Consider the following 24,589-nt stretch of genomic DNA (forward strand, 5'->3'; position numbering starts at 1 on the left):
TTTCATTAGGGGGCGGTGCCTGAACCTGCTGTGCACTATATAAGCCTGCCACCCCCGAAGAAATAACGGCATTGGATCCAGTTTTTAAGGACTTTACCGAGTTGGGAATTAGCTGCAACCGCCAACATGCCGTCCAAGCCTGCCCCAATCAAGAAGGCGGCTGGCAAAGAACCAGCCAAGAAGCAGGAGGCGGCTCCAGAGCCAGCTCCTGAAGCCGCCCCAGAGCCTGCCCCAGCTGAAGCTGCCCCAGAGGCTGCCCCGGCTGAGGCCGAAGCTGCACCGGCTGAGGCGGCCCCTGCCGAGGGAGAGGCCCCTGCTGCCCCACCAGCTGAGGAGCCCAAACCACCCACCCCTCCACCCGCAGATGGTAATGCACCGAGCGCAGCGGCGACTATGCCATGAGTTACCCTCCATTATTCCGCACACAGTCCACCTTCATTGTATTCCTCAGTGGATGAGCCTTGGATCAGTTGTTTAACCCTTTAATTAAAGCCAATGTAGTCGGTTCATCTCATGGTAAGCACGCGGTAACCTTTACGCAAGTGCGCCTTTGCGCACTAAATGTGAAGGTGCCGTAGGGAAGGTACAGTAAAACAGAAACTGCATGTTAACTGCATAAACCGCCTGCTCGGACTCTTTTAGTTTCTTCCTACCTCGTTCCTGAAAGTAAGTTAAAGTCACACTGGTGCGCTTTTTGCGCTTTGAGGGCGCTTTGCCTTTCTTCAGCAAAACTGTGTGATGTTAACACTTAAAGTCGTTGCTAATATGCGTTTTTATAACTTACATCAGTGAAAGCTCCATTGTGACTCATTAAAAGCCAACAATAACAAACATAAACCTAAATTAGTTACCAAAAAACTCCACTGACATGACTGATGTAGCGCATATTAACAACACTGTTTTTTTTTTAAATAATATTTAACATAATTTTCTTTGTACATTGATTCAGCCATCTATCTAACATCTAATGTCTACATCAGCTGCTCCTGTTGCTGTGGACCAGCCCCCCGCAGACGATACCCTGAGAAGAGTATCTCAGTTCTGCTCATTTTAACTTTAACCCTTTTTTATTTCGTAAACCTCTTTGAAAATATCCTATAATATTTTGAAAATCATATGCATCTACTGATATCTTCTAACCTCTAATATCAGCCGCTGCGCCTGCTTCAGAAGTAACACCTGCTGCTGCAGCTGAGGCCCCTGCTGATGGTAAAACAGACTACCAGAGGATTAGCAGGGATCTTAGTAAAACTTGAACCTCTTACAGTAAAGCTACCTACACTAATATCTAATGCTAATATCTTCTAACATCTAATGTCAGCTGCTGCGCCTGCTACAGAGGAGACACCAGCTGCTGCCGCCACTGAGGCCCCTACTGATGGTAAAACAGACTATTAGGATTAACAGAGATCTTATAAAAGTATTATTACAACTTGAACCTCCTACAGTAAAGCTAAGGACACTAATATCTTCTAACAACTTATATGAAATTCTAATATCTTCTAACCTCTAATGTCAGCTGCTGCCCCTGCTACAGAAGAGACACCAGCTACTGCTGAGGCCCCTGCTGATGGTAAAGCAAAAAGAGTGGAATAATGCAACTTTTTAAAGTATTATTAAATCTTGAACCATCCACCTACTACAGTTAAAGCTAACTACACTAATATCCAATGCTGATATCTTCTAACCTCTAATATCTAATGCTGATATCTTCTAACCTCTAATATCAGCTGCTGCTCCAGAAGAAACACCAGCTGCCCCTGCTGAGGCCCCTGCCGATGGTAAAAACTCACATGAGCCACAACAGATATCTTATTTACTTTATATTATATATTCTGTTTGAATCTTCAACCTCTTGTGGTAAGGCTAACGTCACTAACTGACTTCTATATAACACTCTGAACAAAGTCTACAGTCTAAACACATACGTTGCCATCTGATAGAACATGTCCAACCTGCTTGGTGCACTAATTATTAATATCTAACATTTAATAATAGCTGCCGCCGCTCCAGCCGCAGAGGAAGCTGCTGCTGTCTCCGAAGCACCTGCTGATGGTAAACCAACCTGCAGAAACATAACATGTTCACTCCTCTCTCTTTAATATCTGAGTTGATTTTATGTGAGACAAATTGGATAAAAAGCCCTTCACTGTTAGCATTGTAAATCCTTTGACCTCCCACTAAGGGAGACAGAGAGCTGTGAGATACATAACTGAATTTTATTCGATGCCGCAGCATCGCTCTGCTCATCACATGCTGCCAATAATAATGCAAATGCCTATTTAACATCAGCTGAAGCTGCTGAAGCTGCACCAGAGGAGCCTAAACCACCCACACCTCCACCACCTCCACCCAAAGGTAACCTTCTATTTAGAAAGACACCTCCCATATGATTCTACTTTCAACTTGTTCTCTTGTTTTTATTACAGTAAAATAAAGAGCTGCGTCATCACCTCTCATGAATCTCCACTTTGCATCAGTTTCTCATTTGAACTATTTTGTGTATTTCTTCCCCTTTGCGAATGTCAGTTGAATAATTCAATGTTTTTATGATGTCTGCAGAGCCCACAAGCGCGCCACTGGATCTGTTTGTTGAAGACAAGAATGACACTTCCGTTTCTATCATTTGGAGCCAGCCAGAGATCGTTGGACACTCCGGTCTGGATGGATACACCATTGAAGTCTGCAAGGACGGAAGTAAGTCCCGCTCTGCTTCTGACCAGGTGTACTGAATACAGGCATGTGCATGAAAGGGGTCAGATTATTAATACACCCTGGCAAACTTTCAGCTGACCTTTAAATGATTTTGAAAGCTTTTATTTCAACAGCTAATTTTATGTTTTCTCATTAGTATCATTATATGTCTAATATCTATATTTCTATCTATACTATTTAAATGTTTTTAAATACATGCAGGATCCTGTTAAATAGCTGTTTTAATGTGGGTCGGCCATATCGGTTGCAGCTGTTCCTGAAGTGTCACTCGAGTTATATCATGAGCTACCTAACTTCTCCCTACAAGGAAAGAGGCATTTCAGGAGCTGCTGTGGTCTTGCTGGAGGTCCTGCTTTTAGACTTACAGCCCGACGCTAATATCGGCAGCAGTTCAATGCATGCTTGATTTAGCAGACAGGACACACTGATTACCCACAGAACAGCAATTTTATATCTCATACAATAAATTTGTGTCAAACATAATCACTCTATTTCCATTACAAAGCTGCACAACAAGCAGCGCTTATTGTCCTGACAGTTCTGTATGAATTAGATCTGTTCCTTTCCGCCTGGCTGCAGTTCTCACAGTCAGCATACTTTCTAATCACAGTCTTAATCTTATAATATCGAGATAAGCAACAGCTCTGGAAATTGTGCCAGTCTGTCCTCATTATTTATATTTTTTCCACTCAGCTGAGGACTGGAAGGCAGTCAATGAGGAGCTGCAGAAGTCCTGCCGCTACGTTATCAAGAACCAGACCACCGGTGACCGTCTGAAGATCCGTGTGGTGGCTGTGAATGCTGGTGGCCGCAGCCCCCCAGTTGCCCTCCCCGAGGCTGTCCTGGTGAAGGAGGTTGCTGGTAAGAAGTGTTCACAAAGATCCACAATAATCACAAATACGTGACAAAAAAGTTTTTTCTCTATTTTCTCTTTTAAATGTAGTACTCAAACTCAAGTACAACATGTGTCTGGACCTCAACCTCAAAATTTGAGTTTATTTAAATTTGTAATCAGTTTATTGCTTCAGGGTAGTTTATACTATTTGACACAGGTCTGGCTTAAAGGTTATGGAGCCATTTATTATGGGAAAGGGGAGTTGTAAAGTGCAGGAGTCAAACCGAAGCAGCTCAGCAATGTTTGCCTCTTAGCTGTCCGTGTCCTGTTGGCACGTACCTGCAGTGTTAACAGCATAAAACTGTGTTCTTCTCACGCATTTCCACTCTGAGTTTAAACGCTCACCACAGTGTGATAATTACACACTTGACAAGTAGACGGTTTTAGTGATGCTGTACACCTTACAGTGTTAATCATAGACAGTATGCTGAAAGTAATTCACGGTAAAATGATGATTGGACCCTGAGGGCTTTAAAAGGAGGAGCAGCATTACTTTGGCTCACTCACAAATCATCTTTATGCGTAATGGAGACCTGAACAGGAGTGGAAGGCAACTTGATCCAGGCTGGACTGGCAATATTTCAATAGTCACGTCCATGTTCACCGTCATGTTCGCCATAGCAGGCGGTCCACGTATAGACCCAACTTATCAATGGTTTCCGACAAAGCGACCACAAAGCTTTGGAAAAATAGCTGGCATAGCTCTGCTATTAACACAGATTTTTCTGTGGAAGGGTTGGCATTGCAGTGTGACCCCTGCCAGGATTCATGCTGAGGGAGTGTCAAGCTCCTCTTCTGCAAGATCGATGGTGACAAGTGATGTGACTGAAAGCAGGTGGGGTGGTATGGGGGTGGAGAGGGCTAGGGTGGTAAATTCCAGTGTGTCCCGTCCCTGCATACAGCGAAGGGGGTGGTGGTGGGTGGAGGTGGTGTATATGGATCTAACATCTCAGGTGACACCCAAATCTCATGACACTTCCAGAGATTCACTGTTTATTTTGAAACATGCCACAGACTTTGCAGGGAGAATGTTCATTAAGTATAATCCTCTCTCTACGAAGTGATAAGATGCTCAACACGTGTTATATTTGTTCTGATATGCACAGAATAATCTGCGTTTACAAATCATTTGCTTTTAGGAGCTGTCTAATAGTTTTTGTGCCCTGCTTAATTTATCTATAACTTTAATGCTTTCTTTCTGTGAGTGGAGAGTAACTGATCATGCGTCATGAGGGGAGGTGATATACTACAGTTCGTCTGCTTTATTTAGAGTCCTGACAAATGTTGCTCTGCTGGACTCAGCAGGTGGTGCCTCTCACCAAATCACTTTTACAAATGAGCCTCAGCAAGACAGCCCTGAGGCTTAAGTATCATTTTGAACGTCACAGTGGCTAACTATCCTTGTGATTTTCTTTTTATGATGATTTATGAGCTATTTTGGGATTTTCACAAGCTAATACACACTACAGTTTTTGAAGGGTGGCTCCTGAGCCAGTATCTCACAGTTAGATTATACACATATTTGTTAAATGAGCCACCAGGGCACCACAAGCCGGTGATATTCTCATACCTCTTTATATTTATATTGATTTTGATTCCCTATTTACACCTTTTACTTTTTTAGTTTCATATGTTAGTTCAACTTTATTTTTCCAATAATGCAATTGTATGTGTCATCTCACAACAAACTACAATAAACTAGAGGTGGTTATGAGTGAATATTAAATAAACTAATTAATAAAACAACTGTTTTATGATATTTTATTGATTTTTGCGATATAAACAAATGCATAAATTCTTTAATAGACAAAGCATAGACATATGAACAGTTCCTTGTTCTGTTTCGTTGTGTGACTACATCCTGTCATTAAAAAACAAATCTATGCACAACAGACAGATACATCACAAAAGGGATAAAGGACTTGAAATATAGTTACTACTAACCATTTAAATCACAGACACACCCTGATGACACCAGTGAAAATTCCCTGGCTAAAATGGGCTTAGATCAGCTCAGCAGGTTCATCGATTTCCTCAAGATTTGTTGCTCACAAAAGAAAGTTAAATCTTCATCTTGTTTCACTCCAAATAATCCCCTAACAGATCCTAGCAATCCTTTACCTCCCTTTCACTGATCCCCTGTGGAAGCAGCAGATAGAATACCTTTAAAAAGGCACTCATTATAAAGGATGTATAAATGCTGACTTATTATAATAATCATTGGTTGTTTCTACCATTGTTTTTCTCTCTAGATCGTCCCAAGGTCCGCTTGCCTCGTTTCCTCAGGCAGAGATACGTCGCTAACGTCGGAGCTAAGATCAACCTTACCATCCCCTTCACAGTAAGTTGAAGATGAATATATTAAATGTGTTCAAACTCTAAATAACTCATCAAAATTCACTGTCTAATTGCTTTATTTTTTTACCCAGGGCAAACCCAAACCTGTGGTCACCTGGACCAAGAATGGGCAGCCCCTGGACACAAAGAGGGTGAACATCCGCAGCAGCGACAGAGACAGCATCCTGTTCATCCGTACAGCCGAGAGAGAAGACTCTGGAGTGTACGAGATGTGTGTGAAGGTGGAGGACTTTGACGACAAGGCTTCACTCATCCTTCAGATTGTTGGTGAGCAAAATGTTGAGGGTTGAAACGGAGGGCATACGATTGTCAAGAATACAGTGAAGACGTATGTTTTGGTAGCTTACTATAATTATTTATAGTACTTGATACCTAATCAGTGTCCGGTTGTTCACAGAGCTGCCAGGGCCTCCTGCCAGTGTAAAGATTGTGGACACCTGGGGCTTCAATGTTGCACTGGAATGGACTCCACCCACTGACAATGGAAACACAGAAATCACAGGTTACACAATCCAAAAGGCAGACAAAAAGACTGGAGTAAGTTTTCACTATCAAAGGGTGTCTGAATGCAAAGGTCACAATACATTACATCCGATTATTATTAATAGAAGGATAAAATGCATACAGTAAATCCTGAATCCTCAAAACCTACTCCGCTAATTCATCATTTCATCGCTGTGTGTGTCTACAGGACTGGTTCACTGTGTTGGAGCATTACCATAGACTGAATGCCACCATCTCTGACCTCATCATGGGCAACACCTACAAGTTCAAAGTGTTTTCTGAAAACAAGTGTGGAATAAGTGAGGATGCTACCATTGCAAAGGAGGAAGCCAAGATCTTGAAGACAGGTACCTTTTTCTGAACCAATCATATTATTAATTGAACCTATCGTCTCATTGGTCCTTCCTTGTCTTTCCAATCCTGTTCCATTGCTGTTATCTGCTAGTAGGCTTTCACTCAACTAAACAGAGTTACATTTGAGCATGGAAGTTCATTCTTGACCTTTGGGAACAGTGTATGCAACTAAATAATCTACATGCAAAAGTCCCCTTGAGCTGATTCAGTTGAAAGATCAGAAAGCTTGTAAGTGGACCTTTAAGCTTAGATATTTAAAGATCCAGATCTGACTTATAGTGACACACAATTGTTGACTATACATACAGTGTCATGCTATCATTCAACCAAACTAATGGGCCCCCCAAAAGACTGTATTGACGTACAGTTCATCAGCTAAGGTATATATATAGTAGCAGCTTCATTGTCTTTGTCTATCTGTTTCTCTTCCATCCTCCAGGTATCGAGTACAAGCCTCCAGAGTACAAGGAACACGACTTCAGCGAGCCACCCAAATTCACTACCAATCTGACTGACAGAGCCACCACTGTCGGCTACAGCACCAAGCTGCTGTGCTCTGTCAGGGGATCCCCAAAAGTACAGTAACATTTTTTGTAGCTTAACCTGCATCATGTTGTGCCCCTTTATTCCACTAAACTAACAGCTTCAGCAGAACATTAGCACCACAAGGTAACAACAAAAGGGACAGCTGGAACTCCAATAACTCGTTGGTTTGCTGAAGTGAAAACTGATATTATTTTTTAAATATTCCCTGCACATAGTTTTACTTCAAAGTTGGATTTCCCGACAGTGTAGCTCATAAATTCAGTGTGTTTCAGCTACCAAATTTCTAATTCTAATATGTCATTAAACACAGCACCAATACAGATGTTTCAAAACAACCCTGCTCACTGCTGTGGCACTCTAATAAGACAATAACAGAAGTAATTTCCAGTTCATTTTTACACATTTTGTTAAATTAATGGAAACAAATGGCTGCCTGGAAGTAAGAATGCTGTTGAAAAACTTAATGGTATGTTTTGGGAAATGGTTTGCAGTTATGTAATGGCTGAAGCCTATAAAACCACTGACACAGTTCTGGCCTTTGGCATGTTGAAATGCAAACATTTTACATAGCTGTAATTTTAAACTGATGAACAACTGCATACAGTGTTTGCTAGATTAAACTGTAATACCACTGATGCCACTGCTCAAGCTACTTGTCAGCAGCTTGGCTCTGAATGAGGATGTGTAAGATCTTCAAATGGCCTTGTTAGCCTGCTGTCTGAGCCTCTCACCTCCTGTTTGGGCTCATAATCCCACCAGGTCACCAACAGGACGGCAGTGTAGATGGTCTCGATGAGAGGACTAGAATAGGTAGTCTTTGTAAGCAGCAGAGAAGAGAGAAGAGGCCGTAAGGGTGACAGGTCAACAGGGTCACATGTGTAACATTCCCTGTGGGACCCCAGGCGGTCCTCACCATGTCAATGCCATTAAAACTCCCAAACCGGGGGTGTGCTGTGTGTCCACTTCAATCAAATGGATTTCTTTCCTGCCAAGTAGCACAAACATAAATAGAAACGATACTGCTGCCTGTCTATTTGTGAGATGATGAGGGAATTAGATAGTTTAATGTATCTACCATACTGCTGCAGCAAAACAAAAAGCAAAAATCTAGTGTATCATCTGAAACTGTTTTATTCTACAGCCCAAGGTTCAATGGATGAAGAACCAGATGATTATTGGAGACGACCCCAAGTACAGGCAGATCTGTGTTCAGGGTATCTGCTCTCTGGAGATCCGTAGGCCCGGTAACTTTGACGGCGGTGTGTACTCCTGCAAAGCTAAGAATGATCACGGAGAAGCAACTGTGAGCTGCAAGCTGGAAGTCAAACGTAAGTTTCTTTCTTTTTAGTCATATTTATGGGTGTTAAAATTGTATTTAAGTGGTAGCATTTGCTTCACCAGTTTTTAGTTTGGACCTTTTGAAAATTAATAACTTTTTCTATTTATTAAACAGAGCCGGCGGTTCCAGATGCAGAAAAGAAATAGGTCAACATTCACATCCTCACAGGTCAGAAATAATCTTACTTGAATATTCTTCTTATCTCATTTGTGTTTGCTAAATACACTTAAGTCAAAAACAAATGAAAAATCTAAGTTCTCAACAACCTTCTAAAATATACTTGCAAATATAGTCTAATTGTATTATTAATGCTGTCACTTGTAGTTCAGTTGCACAGTGTGAATATCTGTGAAATGAATGCAATGAAAGCTTAACAATTAAACTGCATGTATTGGATAGGTTGATCTATATGAGTCCCGAGGTGACATCTGCCGTCTCTGTGACTTTCTTTCCATACATGGAGGGCACTAAACTTGGAAAAGGTGGCCTCTGCCACTGAAAGAGTCCAAGAGGTAGCACCCATAAATTAAATCTGCGATGGCTCCTCATGTACTCGGTTAGCTGACTTAATCACATTTCCTTGACTCAGCAGCAGCCTCCTTTAGAACACTGAGCAGCCTACTCTCAATACTAACACAGTTTAAACATTTTTTAGCTTTAATCTATGCAGTGGTTTTATACAATATTAAATTGCTGGATGAAGCTTATTTTTAACACATATATTTAATAAAATAAAGAAAAAATGTTTACGTATGGCCTTTTTTCTTTTATTCTTTTATGTGATTCTGAATGGCTGCCATCTCTACAACTGCAGTACTGAGCCCTTTTTAACACCTGTTGTTATGTGTTCATCTGTTGCAATCCCAAATTAGGAGCAGAAGGAATGAGGCCTTTGCAGCATAAGGTGTGTGACGCTTTTAACCTTTCTAAAACTGTCGTCCACAATAGTGAATAAAGATTTTAATGTTTAAATTGTTTCTTTATCTTTTCAGGAAGGTGCTGGATTCCTGAAAGAACATGTATATATGGCCAAAGGGTTGTTGCCTGTGGCCTCTTGCCGAGTGTTACCCGGTGTTATGATGAACAATTGTTGTCGCTTTATGCCTTTATTGTTCATTTCATTATATTAAGTCCATATCCATGTCCACAATCAGCTTTTTCCCCAACCATATTGTCACAGTTCCTCCCCAGTTCATCAGTCTGACAGTCTAACTAGGGGTACACCATGAATTTTACAACATGATTTTACTGTTCCTCATAGGAGAACTGAATATAACATCTACGTGTTTATATCAATAAATAATTTAATTTCTGGTTTTGTTTTTTCAATACAGTGTGTTCTTTAAATTGAAGTCTCCAGCAGAAGTAATGCAAAGGCTACTATTGTGTACAAAAAGTTACATACAGAATATAGAATGAATGAAGTTGAATGACAAATTAATGTTTACTTGGGTTTAAATCAAATCTTCTTTAAAGGAAATTCCTGTTTTTCTTAGAATTACCACCAAATTTAAATGATCTTTTCATCATAAAAGGATACCAAGATAAAACATGCATTAACACTGTTTCAGAAACTGTTTTGAAACCATTCTGATAAGATTAAGAGGCCACGCTAGCACAGAAAAGTACTGTATTTTCAAATTGATTTAATTACTTTCCACTAGAGTTTTTACTCAGCTGCTGAATGAATGAAGCCCTGTTGGCAGCAGACCAGTGAAAATCTGGAGACAGCAGCACTATTCATTTGGCTCATACAGACCCAAGAGTACATCACAGTATGCCAGGACTTCCATAATAATAATACCAGTCTATAATACTGATCTTGTAACTATCTGGTCTTGGAGTTACTCGCATAGTGATACGGGGCAGGATGCCAGAGATATCCAGGTTACAGAGACACATGGGTTCACACAGAGGCTGACAAAATTAGCCTCAGTGCTCCATCTTGCTCAGGCTATTTTGGGAACAAGAGGCCCAACCGGCAAAATGTGGTTTTCCTGTTTCCTTATAAAACCAATGGAAAATAAATGCAGACAGAAATGAGGAAATGCCATCATTATCTACATTTAAAAGAATCAAAAACGCAGTTTCTCTCCCACACATGATGTGTTGAGGTTGTATTAACCAGCTTTTAGACAAGAATAATGTTTTACAGTTGTACTCATCCTGACTATTGCTGTGTATATATAATGAGGAAGTGTGTAAAAGGTGTGCTGCATAATGAGTGACCCAGCTCTGCAGTTGGAGTCTGAGTCTTTGAGTTTGCCGTCCTCTAGTGTTACAATTGAGGAATGACATCTGCATGCCTTCTGAAAGTGGGAGGGTTGAAAGAGCCATTTACCTCCACATCAGAACAAATGAACAGGTGGAATTCAGTGATCAAGAAAGAACAACACAGTTAACATTTGCTTTACAATTCTTTGAAGAGATATCTGCTGTTTTGAGCCACCAACTTTCACAATTTATACGTCGTGCAGCTTTAACCTGTGGGCTGGGAGCCATAATGGGTCTTAGGCCTACTTCTGGTGGGTCCCTGGATGCTGACATGCTGCAATAGGGTCATGGAGCAAGAGACTTCCTGTCTAATTTAAGTTCTGCACTGAGAAGGTTTCAAGCGTCAAATGAAAACCGTTATTAAAACACTGATGTAATAATAATTGTATATATTAATGTTTGAATGTCTATAATTATTTGGTTATTTTTTTAAATCAGTTTCTTTTTTGTGGTTAGAGTTTAATTCGGGCAAATATCATTTAAGCAAAATTGGTCTTTTAGCTGTGCTAGCAGAATGTCTCTGGGGATGCTGGTCTGTCAGTGAGTCAGTCCACTAGTCTTGACTATAGGCTGAATTGGGATACATTTTACACACAGATTAATGGTCCCCAGGCAAAGTATCCTATTGACTTTGGTGACAGGTGCAGGTCTAGAGGGGTGGCATGGGGTTGTAGTGGCCAAATAATTATTTTAGATTAATTTCATAAATAATGTGTAAAAAAATGGAAATTGACAAATAAGTATTTGGTAAAATCTCTGTTCTATCTATGTCTAATTTGGAAATAAAACACCTTTAGATATTTCTATTCCCTGCTTTCCTAATGTGCCTTAATAATGTGATGTTTTTTAGTTAAAATATCTTCATTTGGAGGCTTTTCCAAGCAAATATTGATTCAATCAGCCCATATTTCTGCCACCCCTTAAAATCTTCATGCCCACCCTATGAATGCTTTTCTAGATCCATCCCTGACTTGGTGATCCTCTAGCACCACCCTGAAGTTTCCCTTAGTCCTACTATTGAATGTACTGACATTAAATCTGGTACACACATCTGGTATCTAGTATCTAGTATTTATGCCTCCCTCAGGATGAATAATAATAACTTGACCCTCTGACTTTCCATCCAATACCATCTGCAGAGCAAGTTTCAGTACTGTGATTTATAACTAAATACCTGGACATTAATGATACTCCCATCAGCCTCAGCTGTGCTTTGTGTTTAGAGCCAATTAGCAAATGTTAGCATGTCATTCTCATTTGGCTCCCTCATAGAGCAGCAAGCTGTATTCTTGTTGTCAGACTGGTTTCACAATTCCATTTTCATTTACGTTTGAGGCTCATTAGACTCCCTGGTTCACCTTTATGAATGCAGACCGACACAGCTGCTTCAGGCTCACATGCTGAATTATCTCTGTGTCTCTGTTTCATCTATTAAGATTTATTGCCAAGTCCAGCACAAGGCAATCATACAATATCCTGTGGCTGAATAATTGGATCCCATGAAAACTTTTTTCTCTCCCTCACTTCCCCCTCAAGGAATAGAAGCAAATAACCACAGTGGGATGGTAAGTTCATAAAAAGGCAGGATGCTGTAGCGATGCAGCATCTCTGACTCATCTGGTCGTGTTGCTCTAATCGTTGGTAATGCACTGAGCACTGCCTGGTTGCTGCTATGTCAAGGGTAACGCCAAAGGCAATGAAATGGTGTGTCCTCCTTGAAAGAAAGCCTGCCTGCTATTTGCTGCAGAGGTTTTGGCAACGTTCCCAGAAGGTTTAATAAGTGTAATGGTGAAACTGGCACTCACACCACTGTCCTCTCGTTGCTTTTCATTAACAAATGTTGCACTGCTAAATCAGCTGGATAGACTGTCTGAGGACACTTTTTATTTGAAGATTTATTTAGGACTTGGGCAGTTACGGCGGTATGAGGATGTGATACTTTTTTACAGTTTAAAGCATTCTTTCCTAATGTCCCTGATATCTCTTATTCGCAGTCTTGTGATAATATCTCAAATATATTGAAATGTTCTGATTAATGCTGCTTCACTGTGTCTGAAGTAAACAGTGATTCTCACAAACCGGCCGTATTGAATGGATTTCCCTGGAGAAACCTGCAGTGGCATTGTGATGCAGCTTTGCTCAGCTGTCCAATGTAGGAAATCAGGTAGTATATTGATTTCAGATGGCAGAGACTTCATTAAGTCAATTTAATTCAATTTGAAGAAAATGAATTGTTGAGTGGGAAGGAAATTAAAAAGCAAAGACAGCTCAAATGTTCAGACATGTATGTTTAGCCTTTTTTCCCCCTTGTTATACATTACTGGACATGGATAATCCTAGAAGAAATGCTCATGAAGCATGTCAAATATCAATGTTTTGCCTGCAGACAGCATCATGCTAAATTTAATCCTTTTCTACAACATACAGTTTGACTCCTGCTTGACTTTCACATTTTTTGTTTAATTAAATGACTCTATAATCTCTGTCTCCTTAATGAGGCAGCAGCAGTGATCTGTGTCAGTCCTGCAGCTCATCCCACCTTCTGCTCTTTTAAATTATTCACAAGTTACATGCTAGATGCCTGTAAACAAGGAAGGGAGGAACTAGTCGCCTTTTTATGTTGCTGCTGCGGAGTCTGCTGGAGCTTCACATCAACTGCTGCTAGAAAAAAAAAAAAAAAAAAAAAAGGAAAAACAACAACTTCCCATCTGTGTTCTGCCTGCCTCTATACTGCAGCAAAACCAGCCTGAGCCGACCGGTAACACCCCCTCACCCACCCCTCTCCTTCTATCCTCTCTGGTCCTCACAGCTCATTGCACTCAGGTTCCTGCAGAGTTCCTGCAGCAGGGAGACAGGACCTGAAAGCATGCTCTGTGAGCGCCGCTGCAGACTGCTGGTTACCATCTTCACCTTTCCTTTCACCACTCATCGATTCCCGTGCTTTTGCACTGCCCTCCCTCCCTTCCCTTTCCCCCTGCGTCTAAATCTCAAAGCTCAGCACTCCCTGTATGCCTGTACTGAGGAAAAAAAGTGATGGAGCAAGAAAGAAAAGAGGAGGAGCACAGTTGTTAGTGCGCCACAGAAAATCTCACTCCCCCCCCTCCCCTACCCAATTGATGACAAGGAGGGTTTTTATTGAGCAGCTCCTCAGCCAATGAGAGAACAGTGCCGGGAAATACAGCAGTGGAACTGCACCGGCTCTGATGCTTGTGCTGATTTCAGTGTGTTAGAACAATGTTAATCTGTATGAGTGTTTCTTCTCCCCTCTGCCCGATCTGAGTACAGCAGATCATCTTCAGCAGCACCTTTATCCAAGGGAACTCTTGTTTGAGGGTGTCCTGCTTCTTGGACAGAAACACCCCCAGGTGAAACTGGGACCTTCCAGCACTGGGTGGTTTTGAGATGTCTTTTGAGAGTGGGATGAACCACAGTGCAGATTGTTAAGATTTTTTTTCTTCCTGTCAAGAGCATATCTGACCCTGTTCTCTGCTTCCACTCCTTCTTTAGGAGGCAGCACTTCTCTTTTAAAGGTAAGCAGCATTTCTTCCTCTCTGTTCAAGACAGCATCATCAGTTACTGGGGCTTTGCTGCGTGCCAGGTTGTCACAGAGGCACCTAGCCTCATTACACACATCCTGCCTGAATGTGGAGGAAAAAAAGCTCTGCAGAGAGAAAGAAAGAGAGAATAAATGGCTCAGGGGTAATTAGAGCAGACAGTGTTAGCGTTTTGCCAGTCGCCTCTCATTTTAATGCAGGGAGTCAAGTGATATTAAATCTGCCAGAGGAGAACTTTTACAGCATGCCGGTAAGTCCTCATGCCTGGTGCGTAGCATCATGTAGTGCTGCAGTATAATCTTACATATCACAAACAAATGTGTGAGAGTAGAACTTGAGATGGGAATTAATTGCACTATAGAGAGAACACTAAAACCACGTCTCATTGGTTGTTTATAATCTAGCTGTGTAGATTAAAGTTGACAAATATTTGATTTGTTATATAGAGGGATTAGCATTTTCCTGAGCAAGAAAATAAGTAGATAAAAAATAAGTAGTTTTAAGCCTGATTTTCGTTTCTTTCCATCTGCATTTCTTCACTGGGGCATTTTTTTTACAGTGTGTCAGCCTTAAAATGGGTGATGATAACGAGAGTCAGCTCAATGTTACAGTAAATGCTCTAAGGGAGTGTGTGCAAAGTCAAATCTGCTGAGCCAGCAAGAGTGAAGGGCCCACGCAAGACTCTGCAGAGCTCACTGTGTTTGTAGGAATCTGTGTCACACTATTAGCTCTTAAACCAATGAATTTATGCCAAAACCACTGCAACCTTTTCTTGAAATGCCTTTTATTAAAATACCCCTTCACCGACTGTAGTGGAAGGAGGTGGAAGATCTCTCATTAACGTGCATTTGATTTTGCGCATTACATCCTCTGATGGACACTGATTACATTGTAGCTTGAAATTCCTTTCATTGTCTCATCATTTCGGCAGCACATTCTCTTTATTAGGCCTCACAGACATTTCCCATGTGGATATTTCTGTTTTTCCTATCAACTAGGAATATTTTCAGCCACCGATTTGGGTGAATGATCTTTGTTGGTACTGTATGTTCCTGGGCTGATTATGATGCAGTGGTGTGAACAGGTCAGGTGATGCAGTGGGTTCTTAAGTCCCCAGGGGTGTTATGAGTACATGACTGGGACACTCCTGAGTGTGTGAGCCAAATGAGGACTTCCTTTTGGCATCAGCAGAGGTGGATGGAGGGGTGTGTAGCAGCAGTATGTCTGTACTCACACACACACACACACACACACACACACACACACACACACACACACCCACATACTGACACACGCAGCTTTCCCTGCCAACAATGTATGTACTTGCCTCAGTGCATTTTGTGCTGCAATAGATGTTGAACAGGTTCAGAGTAACATGCCTATACGGCAGATACTACGGTGGATGAAAAGGCATGTTTGACCTAAGAATAAAATAAGAAAGCAAGCTTACGCTCATATTTGTTTCCTTTCTGTTGTCTCCTTTAACTGTTAGGACAGTCATGATTAAGTTGCTAATGGGACTAATTAAAGGGGGTTAGTGAGAGCACAAGATTAATTGCAATTGAGTACAAAGCAGTAGCAGTACATTCTTAAAGATATGACAGGAAAGGAAGTCTTTTCTTGACAAACAATTGTTTATTACACACGAAGATTAAATATTTTTAAACCATCTGAAGGTAGCACGACTATGTAGAACATCATTTGTCACCTAAAGTTTTGTTTTCTTGCTGAATTTGCATTCAGCAGCACACTGAGAGAGGATTATTCATACTGCACAGTTTGCAGCCTGTGCTTGGTGTCTGGTGATGAAGTCAGCGTTACATCTCTCACATGAGATTATGTTATTGGGTGTCACTTTATAAGACTCATACAGTACTTAGATTACATTGCAAATATATGTACAAACACTTCTTTTTCAGCCGTGCTAGTAGTGTGGCTGTTGGGGGGTCGACATAACACATTGAACTGAAATATCTCCACCCCTATTGGATGGATTTCTATGAATGTCATACAGACATTGGTGGTTTCAGTAAGATGAATCCTGCTGGTGATCCTCTGATTTTTACTCTAGTGCCATCATGTTGTTGACATTTGTGGTTTTGAGTTAATTGTCCTGCATGCTAACACGCAAGATGGTAAGCATTACCTCTGCTAAACATAAACATGTTAGCGTTGATGTTGACGTCACCATTTAGCCACACAGAGCTGCTAGCATGGCTGTAGACTCTTGTTATTGTCTGTGTTCAGTATATGACCAAATGCATCAACAACAACAACAACAACCTCTGAGCCTAATTGTCTCCACCTAGGTTGGATCAATGATATTAAAGGTCCTGTGTGTAACATTTAGGAGGATCTATTGGCACAAATGGAATATAATATTCATAATTATGTTTTCATTAGTGTGTAATCACTAGCAAATAAGAATCGTTTTGTTTTGAACCTTGAATGGACAAACCAAACACTGGCTCTAGATAGGGCCGTTCATGTTTTTCACAAATTTGGCGAATTCATCCTCATGGTTGGAAAGGGAGGGTGAAACCATTGAGCTGTAATCTGCAGCTTCATCGCAAGATGCCACTAAATCCTACACACTGATCCTTTAATGGTTAATAAGAGCTTCCTGAACCTTCCAGTAGGTTTAGAAGGCATAATCCATACGTATGTGACAGAATGTGAGAACATCTTCAGTGGCTTGGTGAAATCAATTGACAGATTGACAAGTGTTTTATTTTAGGTTGTAGACAGTTGCATTACTTGCAGTAATCAGGAGGCCTGAGTTTTTACATTACAGGTACTCCTGAGGAGAGGTGATCATGCCTGGAGCACTTCTGCTGCTTGATGGTTCATGAAATGGGATTCTGTGCTGCAGCCTATAATTTTGCCCTCACTAAACCAAGATCCTCTTTCACAGGCTGTCAGGTGCATCAATGTACACGAAGCACACAGTTGATGTTTCTCATTTATACTCTACACACAGTCCTGTGTGTACTGTAGGTATACAGAGATACAAGTTCACAAAATAGCATTTGATGATGTTTTTCTGTTGAGAGATGTTTTGACATCTATCACAGACAGTTTTGTCAGGGGAGATGTTTTGTAGACTTTGAGAGCTTCCCTGTGAAAGTTGCTGAACTGATGTCTTTGCTGGTGCTGCAGTGCGTTTTCTGTCAGATGAATGACATCAGTACAACACTACTCTGCCCGAGGACACAATACAATAGATTTATTTTAAAGTTCGACCTGCCTAAAAAAGGAGATGTATCTTTATAGAGCTCAGGTATTGAACCTCTGGCCTTTCTTGCCCTAACTGCATTCAGGCTGTGAGTAATACATTCAACAAGCCATCAAACGCTGGCCAAGATTTTCGCTTTTTGGAGTCGGTTAGTGTATCCAAAAAGAAACAGATGTTGATCCTACAACTTCTGAGTCCCTGAGGAAAAGGTAGAAAAGATGCAGACTGGATTTGTCAGTATTGTTTATGGGCAGAGAAAAAGCTCTAATAAACTGACTGTACTCCACCATCACCAAATGACAGACAGATAAAGTTTGTGAGTAAACGAATTTACACAATGATACAAAATATAACATTATATGGTATTACCTTAGTGCATTGGTCTACCACTTGCTTTATTTACTTATGAAGCACATGACTGTAATGACTGTGACTGTTTGAGCCCAACCTCCGCAGTCTCATGCAGAGGAAGATCAATACCTTTCAGCAGATCAATTTTGAGTGCTTCATGGGTGAATTAATATATTTAAGTACCAGATTGAGCAGGAACAGTCACTACTGGCTATATGCTGTAATACTGTGAAGCTAATAGCTGAAGCTGATGTCAAAGCAGGTACAGGAACATTTTCACTTTTCAACTGAAGTACACACAGAATAAACAGCAGCATTTTCCCTAAAAGTTAAATTGAAAGCAGGGTACCATTTACAAGCCTGGTGTGGCAACATGTTTTGACAAATAAATGAAGGTCTCAATTAAAGGCCTGGTCTTAAGTTTATAGAAATTATTTAGATTTTTAAAACCTCTTAAAGCCCACCAGGTTGCCTGCTTGAGTGAGTTCTAAGACGTGTAGATTGCATTGTTTAAGCTGAAGTCAACATGGACATGCAACACATCATTAGATCAGTTAGATTTTGGACAATTCAGTCATTCAGTTCATTTTACAGAAACCATGAGCACCAACTGATCAAATGATCTTTGAAAAGGAATTAAAGGCCTTTCCCATACAGACACCTATTCTAAATAAAGGCAGCAAAAAAAAAAAAAAAAAAAGCCTGGACTATTAATTTTGAATTTGAATGTACTTAAATTGGCCATAACTGATGTTTTCAAAATGTATCAATATCACAATGTGAAAATATGTGTATAATGTGAGAGGCTTTATGGAGCTGTACATTTCAGCTCATTGTTCCACGTCATATAAAAACAAAAGGTGATCCCAACTAAATGCTGTCACAAGTCACTGTAGCTGTCACATAAGATTAGATAGAACTTAATTTATGCCAAGGGAAACAGCAGTTGCAGTACAAAGTAGGAAGAGCCAAATATAAAGATATGAATATATCAATAAGATGCAAATCCAAAATATACACAATACCAAAAATATAAACAGGTTAACTGTAAGGATCATTAATAAATGCAGTGGAATAAAAAAATATATATAAATATTTCCCTCTGAACTGAGGGGGTGAAGTATTAAGTAGCATACATGCTTTCAAATAAAGCACAAAAGAAGTATTTCCTCACATATTCTCTACCACTAAATATCACTCTAAAAGCATGCAATTACAGTAATACAGTACAGTTAATGTGCAGTTTTGATCAGCACTGAGACATAAATGCATACAGTGTACTGCAGGGGCGATGTTCTGTCATACATTCTGAATAGTGCATGAAGGCTATTTGTAAGTATGCAGAGCCATTTTACTGACGCTAGTAACCTCTGTAAAATAAAGAGTGTATATATAGTGCCATCAACTGGTCATTTCGATTCCTACACTCTCAGCCAACTAGAAGCTTGATATCCCGGAGTAACAACAACATTAAAGAAGTATTATTTCTATTCATGAACTGAATCATGTGAAATAAAGTCATTTATTGCTAACAATACCACAACAGAGAGGATCTTTCTGCCTTTTGGTGGGTTGATGCAGAATATGGACTTGTTTTTCCGCATTTGCTGATGGAGGTGCTTTCTTAATGACACCAATTTGTCTTTTTCCTCCACCACGAAACCCTTGACAGATTTGCAAATTTGACACATGTGGTCCTTGTATTCATTGCTGACCTTTGGACTGGAGACGTTATTAATACAGCCTTAAAGGTTTTTGCTTTCAAATGCATCCACATCACTTAATGTGTGTTTTAATAAGGCACAGAGGGTAGTGGGGAATGACAGCTCACTGTTTAATTAGCAAGCGTCTCGAATAAAATCTAATGTGAAATTGTTTTGAGGCCAGAGGAAAAGAAGAGGAAATGTAGGAAGTCTGTGCAGAAGGATCAGATAATTACTTACTGAACTCGTGTCCCTTCTGGCTTCTCTTTACTCGGTACTACTCCGCCATGTTGCCCCAGATCTGTGCATTTGGGCAACACATCCTTCACTGTTGGGGAGATTCATTCCCTCTCTAAATGTCTCCCTCCCTCCCTTCTGCTCACACCCTGAATGCACCAATATCCTAGGCTATTTTCAGCAGGAAGAGAGAAGAGTGTGTATAGTGTGTGTAGATGTAAATTTTTGTAGTTTTGTTTGTCGGTTTCAATCCTGATTATGTTTACAATTCATCTGTATAGGTATTTGTGATGTGTTAAGGTGATAGGAGGAAAGGACAAGGTGATAGATTGGTCCAATCTGAGAAATGTAAAATAATTTATCTGATCACAAGCGAGAGAGTCTTCGGTCAATTTCAGTCCATTCAAAGTGAGAAAACACTTGAAGGACAATCACCATCACACCATTAACTCCAGAGAGACAAAGTTGTCATATTTGTGTAGTGAATGACAGAATATTTGCAGTAAAATGTCTGTAATGGGTTACACTTCTACAGACAGTAAAGCTACAGTAAGAAGATAATTATTGTTACAGTTTCTGTCACATGATGAGCATAAAGACAGATTGTCACACATTGCTGTCTTTTTATTTGTGATTGCAATAATTGTATGAATTAAATGTATGTGAACAAACTCACATGGGAAATTTATTAGAAAGATATTATGCAGCTAATTACTTTAGTTAGTTTAAAATCTGGACTATTAGCTCATTCTGCATGTTCTCTTACACTGTTGAGCACCTCAACATCACTTATTTCAGACATCTATACATTTGCTCTAATTGCTGACACTAATCGTTTCCACACCCTGTTGTTAATGTCATATGTTACAGTTTAATTAGCTTAATTGGCAGATCATACAGAACATGTCAGGAGACATTTTTAAATACCGCTTGTAGCTCCAATAGACCTCTTACATAGAAGACATTTTGACACATCATAGCAAGAAAAGCACAGGTGCAATTAATATCATTAATGAAGACAACATCCCATTTAATTGACCCTTTTGCTCTATGCTCCAATAACAGTTGAGAAAGCATTGGTCAGAACCTCGGTCAACTTTCCTGTGCTGTATAAATCATTGACAGAATATATAATGGACAAAGCTTCTGGGTCTGTGAAGTAAAGCCGATGCTGAAGTGTCTTAAAACCTGCATTCTATGTAAAGGCCAACAGGGGGCAGCTTCATTGGCTGCATAAAACACAGATACCATGCACTCTTATGAAGAAATGACCCGACTTCTCCCTTAATTTATTAGCTCAGTAAACGGTTTCCTAATGAGTTTATAGGCTCAGTTGATAGTTTCAAGTCTTCTTCCACACAACACAATGTTTATCTTGTAAATTATGGTCCAATTTAGAGTTAAATAGGCGATAAAGCAGAGTATGCTTGTGGGTGTGGCTACCTTGTGATTGACAGGTCATTCTCAGTGAGTCCGTTCAGCGCACCACACGAAACTCAGATCAAACTGTCAAACTAGGCAGTGCTGATAAAATATAAAGCAATATTCTGTTACTGCGCTGCCTATTTCTTGCCTAAAATCATTTCAGAAACATATTTTAGTGTACAGTTTAGCTATAATACGAGAACGTGTGACCAGGCGAGCCACCATTGTTTGCTGCTACGGAGGACCAACCAATTAGCGCAGCTGAACTCACAGTACGCCACCTCCGCTGGCTCCAGCAAACTGTCATGGCGATGACCACAACAAGGCTACGGCAATGGTACTCCACAAATCAATGGGTGACGTCATGATAGGTTCACCCTTAGATACTTCAATATGCTACGTGCTAGGCTGTTGAAAAAACAACCACATTTTGAAGAAAACATTTTTGTTTCTTGGCACTAGATATGGGCATTTACGTTTTGCAGCGACTGTAGTTTCTCCTTTTCACTTGGAAGGGGAGGATGAAGCGAGGAAGTTTGATCTGCAACTACACTGCTAATGTGACTAAATCCTACACACTGGAACTTGAAATTTGCTAATGGTAGCTAATCACTGGCTAACTAGCTAGCTAATCTACCTCTCAATTGTTAGCTAGCTAGTTATATCTGATAGCTAATATTATCAAAACTCTAGATAATTAGCTAGATAACAATGTATGTAGATAAGTTAGCTAGTTAGCTTGCATTTTGCAGTAGCTAACTTAAAATGTTACTATGTATACACATTTTATCTTTTAACATCCTCAAAATGTTGTTGTTTTTTTAACATAGACGGACCTAGCACATAGCATATGAATCGTTACATTTTTGTTACCTCAGAATGAGCCCTAAAGCGCTCGGTATACTCGCCGTTGCCATTTTTGGCCCGGTCGCGCCAGGTCGCACACCAATTTTTTTTTTCAGCTGAGCGCGCCAAAGCGGAAACAAGAAGATGGACGATCTGTACGATCCTTCAATGAAGGAACACCAAGATGCCCAGAGGTGCCAGAATTCATGGCGAGAAATTGCCATGAATGTTGGAAAAGAGGAGGCCATATGCTGGAAAATTTGGTAGAAACTCTGCGCCCGATTTGGAAAACAAAAACAAAAAAAAAACCTTTTTCTTCTTCTTCTAGTGCCTAGAAATAACAAAGTCGGTAGCCTTTCCTCAGTAGCGACACCTCTGTTCAGGAGAAGACTGCAACTAGTGTTGCGACCAACACGCGCAAGTATAAATAGTTACGGCGCTCCCGTGACGTCACATTGTTGCGTGACAGGTCGGCAACGGCGAGTATACCGAGCGCTTAAGAGGGGAGACTGTGTTATCGGAGCACAGCGCAAAAAGGGGCGGGACTTCGGAAGAGTCAATTAAGCCATTTTTAGTGCACAATGGCTCACTGGTATGGCCTGCTGAAACAAGAAGAAGAAGATATAATTTATTAATCCCCTAGGGGAAAAAAGCTTAATTGTCCACCCACACAGGCGTTATCACTTACAGTATGTTGTCTGAGACGCCTGCTCAGGACTATGTTGGTGTGTACAAACTGGGCTCCTTTTGAATTTTTAGCATTTTACTGACAGTTTTGTTGCACCTGTTATTTTTATTAGAGCATGGAGTTTGTTATCTGTAATTCCCAGAACCCCCCACCCCCACTAAAACCTGAGTGTGCAGGGCCCTAAAATGAGCCATCGCTAATGTTATTAACTCTGCCTGCGCTTTTTGTTTTGACAAGTCAAATGTTTGTTATAAAAGAAGTGTATCCCAGTGTCAGGGAAGCCATATAAAAAGGAATATAATTATGACCATAAAAAATATTTCATATACAACTTTAAGGGCTGCACTGGTAGTTTAGAGGCGCTTAACAGCAATGTGCCCCATTTAAGATCGCTCTTATTTCCTGTCATCTCTTTGCTGTCAGATCTTCAGTGGAGGAATAGGATGCCTACAAACATACAGACATAAATGTAATTGTATATTTTTACAGTTTTGCTATTAGACAAAAGAGGCCTACTCAAATCATCTATACGAGATGTTTGGGCTTTTGTGGTCCTGCAGCCCACATTTTCTTTGCTTTGTTAAAAAGCTAATCCTTTAAAGTCCATCAGTTTTAAGCAGTTAGGGTTTTTCTCACACGATCATGTTGACACTGACAGAGTTGTCGCAGCTCTTCTGCCCTTCACTTAGGAGACTAATACTGTAGTATCACGATAACTCAGTAAGAGTGAAAAGCTGCTGTCAAAGCACAAGAGTTTTCTTCGATAGCCGTCCACCCACTCCATAACAAATCCACTCAGTGTTTACAGACAGACAGACAGACAGACAGACAGACAGACACACACACACACACACACACACACACACACACACACAGACATGAACACAGACAGACTGTCACCTTGTTGACCATTTGCTACTTCCAAGACATCGAAACACTGCAACTGATGTACAGAGCCAACTATGACCATATGGCGCTTTCTGTTTACTTTTGTCTACGCTGCAGTAATGATAGGCCAGAGTACAACCAGTGCCACTGTGTTTGTGTGTGTGTGTGTGTGTGTGTGTGTGAGAGAGAGAGAGAGAGAGAGAGAGAGAGAGAGAGAGAGAGAGAGAGAGAGATTTTAGGGACGCAGAAAGGATTAGAATGATAGAAGTAAAAGATGAAAGCAATGAGGAGAAGAAGAAGTGAGGCATGGCAGGAAATGGAGGACGAGAGAGAGCGGCTGACTGTTGGACAAACTGCCTTCTAGCTTGGTTTTTCTCCGTTACACCCCTGCATTGCAGCACTCCCTGCAGGAGCTGAGAGGATGCAGTCTTTTCTACATCCTCTCTGCTGCCTCAGAGGAGACAAATCATCTCGACCAAAATGTCCCGGCACAACTCAGCACCGGCACAGCTGTGCTCTGCATCTGCCCGTTATCTGGGGCTTTGATAGTGGTTGTGTTGCTCTTATTGACGTCCCAGTGCAGCTCAGTCCTCGGGCCTGACTCATCCTTTGTGGAAAAGGCAACTAGAAAGCGAGAGAGAGAGAGAGAGAGAGAGAGAGAGGGAGGGCTTTACTCA

The 24,589-nt window shown here is 40.7% G+C and overlaps 2 protein-coding genes across 10 annotated transcripts in view; both read left to right on the plus strand.

Moving 5' to 3' along the window:
- The first annotated feature begins 65 nt into the window (after positions 1–65).
- Positions 66–10,026, plus strand: mybphb (myosin binding protein Hb). Of its 7 annotated transcripts, none has more exons than XM_051414478.1 (17): positions 66–367; positions 1,322–1,381; positions 1,520–1,573; positions 1,731–1,781; positions 1,999–2,055; positions 2,293–2,358; positions 2,563–2,697; positions 3,409–3,576; positions 5,863–5,951; positions 6,040–6,235; positions 6,366–6,505; positions 6,660–6,819; positions 7,266–7,402; positions 8,514–8,700; positions 8,826–8,879; positions 9,526–9,615; positions 9,704–10,026. In XM_051414478.1, exons 1-15 carry the CDS (start codon positions 127–129, stop codon positions 8,855–8,857), a joined length of 1,773 nt encoding a protein of 590 aa, XP_051270438.1. In that variant the 5' UTR covers positions 66–126; the 3' UTR covers positions 8,858–8,879; positions 9,526–9,615; positions 9,704–10,026. The 7 variants fall into 7 exon arrangements, with proteins under 7 accessions (XP_051270438.1, XP_051270437.1, XP_051270439.1 ...); XM_051414477.1 differs by having other exon boundaries at positions 9,584–9,615; XM_051414479.1 differs by lacking the exon at positions 1,322–1,381 and having other exon boundaries at positions 9,584–9,615.
- Positions 10,027–14,151: 4,125 nt separating this feature from the next.
- Positions 14,152–24,589, plus strand: part of LOC127371600 (synaptotagmin-2) — a 30,522-nt gene continuing 20,084 nt past the window's right edge. The window contains exons 1-2 of one of the 3 annotated variants that reach the window (XM_051414486.1): positions 14,152–14,350; positions 14,493–14,515. The gene's annotated coding sequence lies outside the window, so the exon portion shown is untranslated. Of the gene's footprint in view, positions 14,516–14,769; positions 14,790–24,589 lie in introns of those variants that run through there. The other 2 variants (XM_051414488.1, XM_051414487.1) reach the window with 2 other exon arrangements.

This window comes from Dicentrarchus labrax, unplaced genomic scaffold, assembly GCF_905237075.1.
Source record: "Dicentrarchus labrax unplaced genomic scaffold, dlabrax2021, whole genome shotgun sequence".
NCBI classification, from domain to species: Eukaryota; Metazoa; Chordata; class Actinopteri; family Moronidae; genus Dicentrarchus; species Dicentrarchus labrax.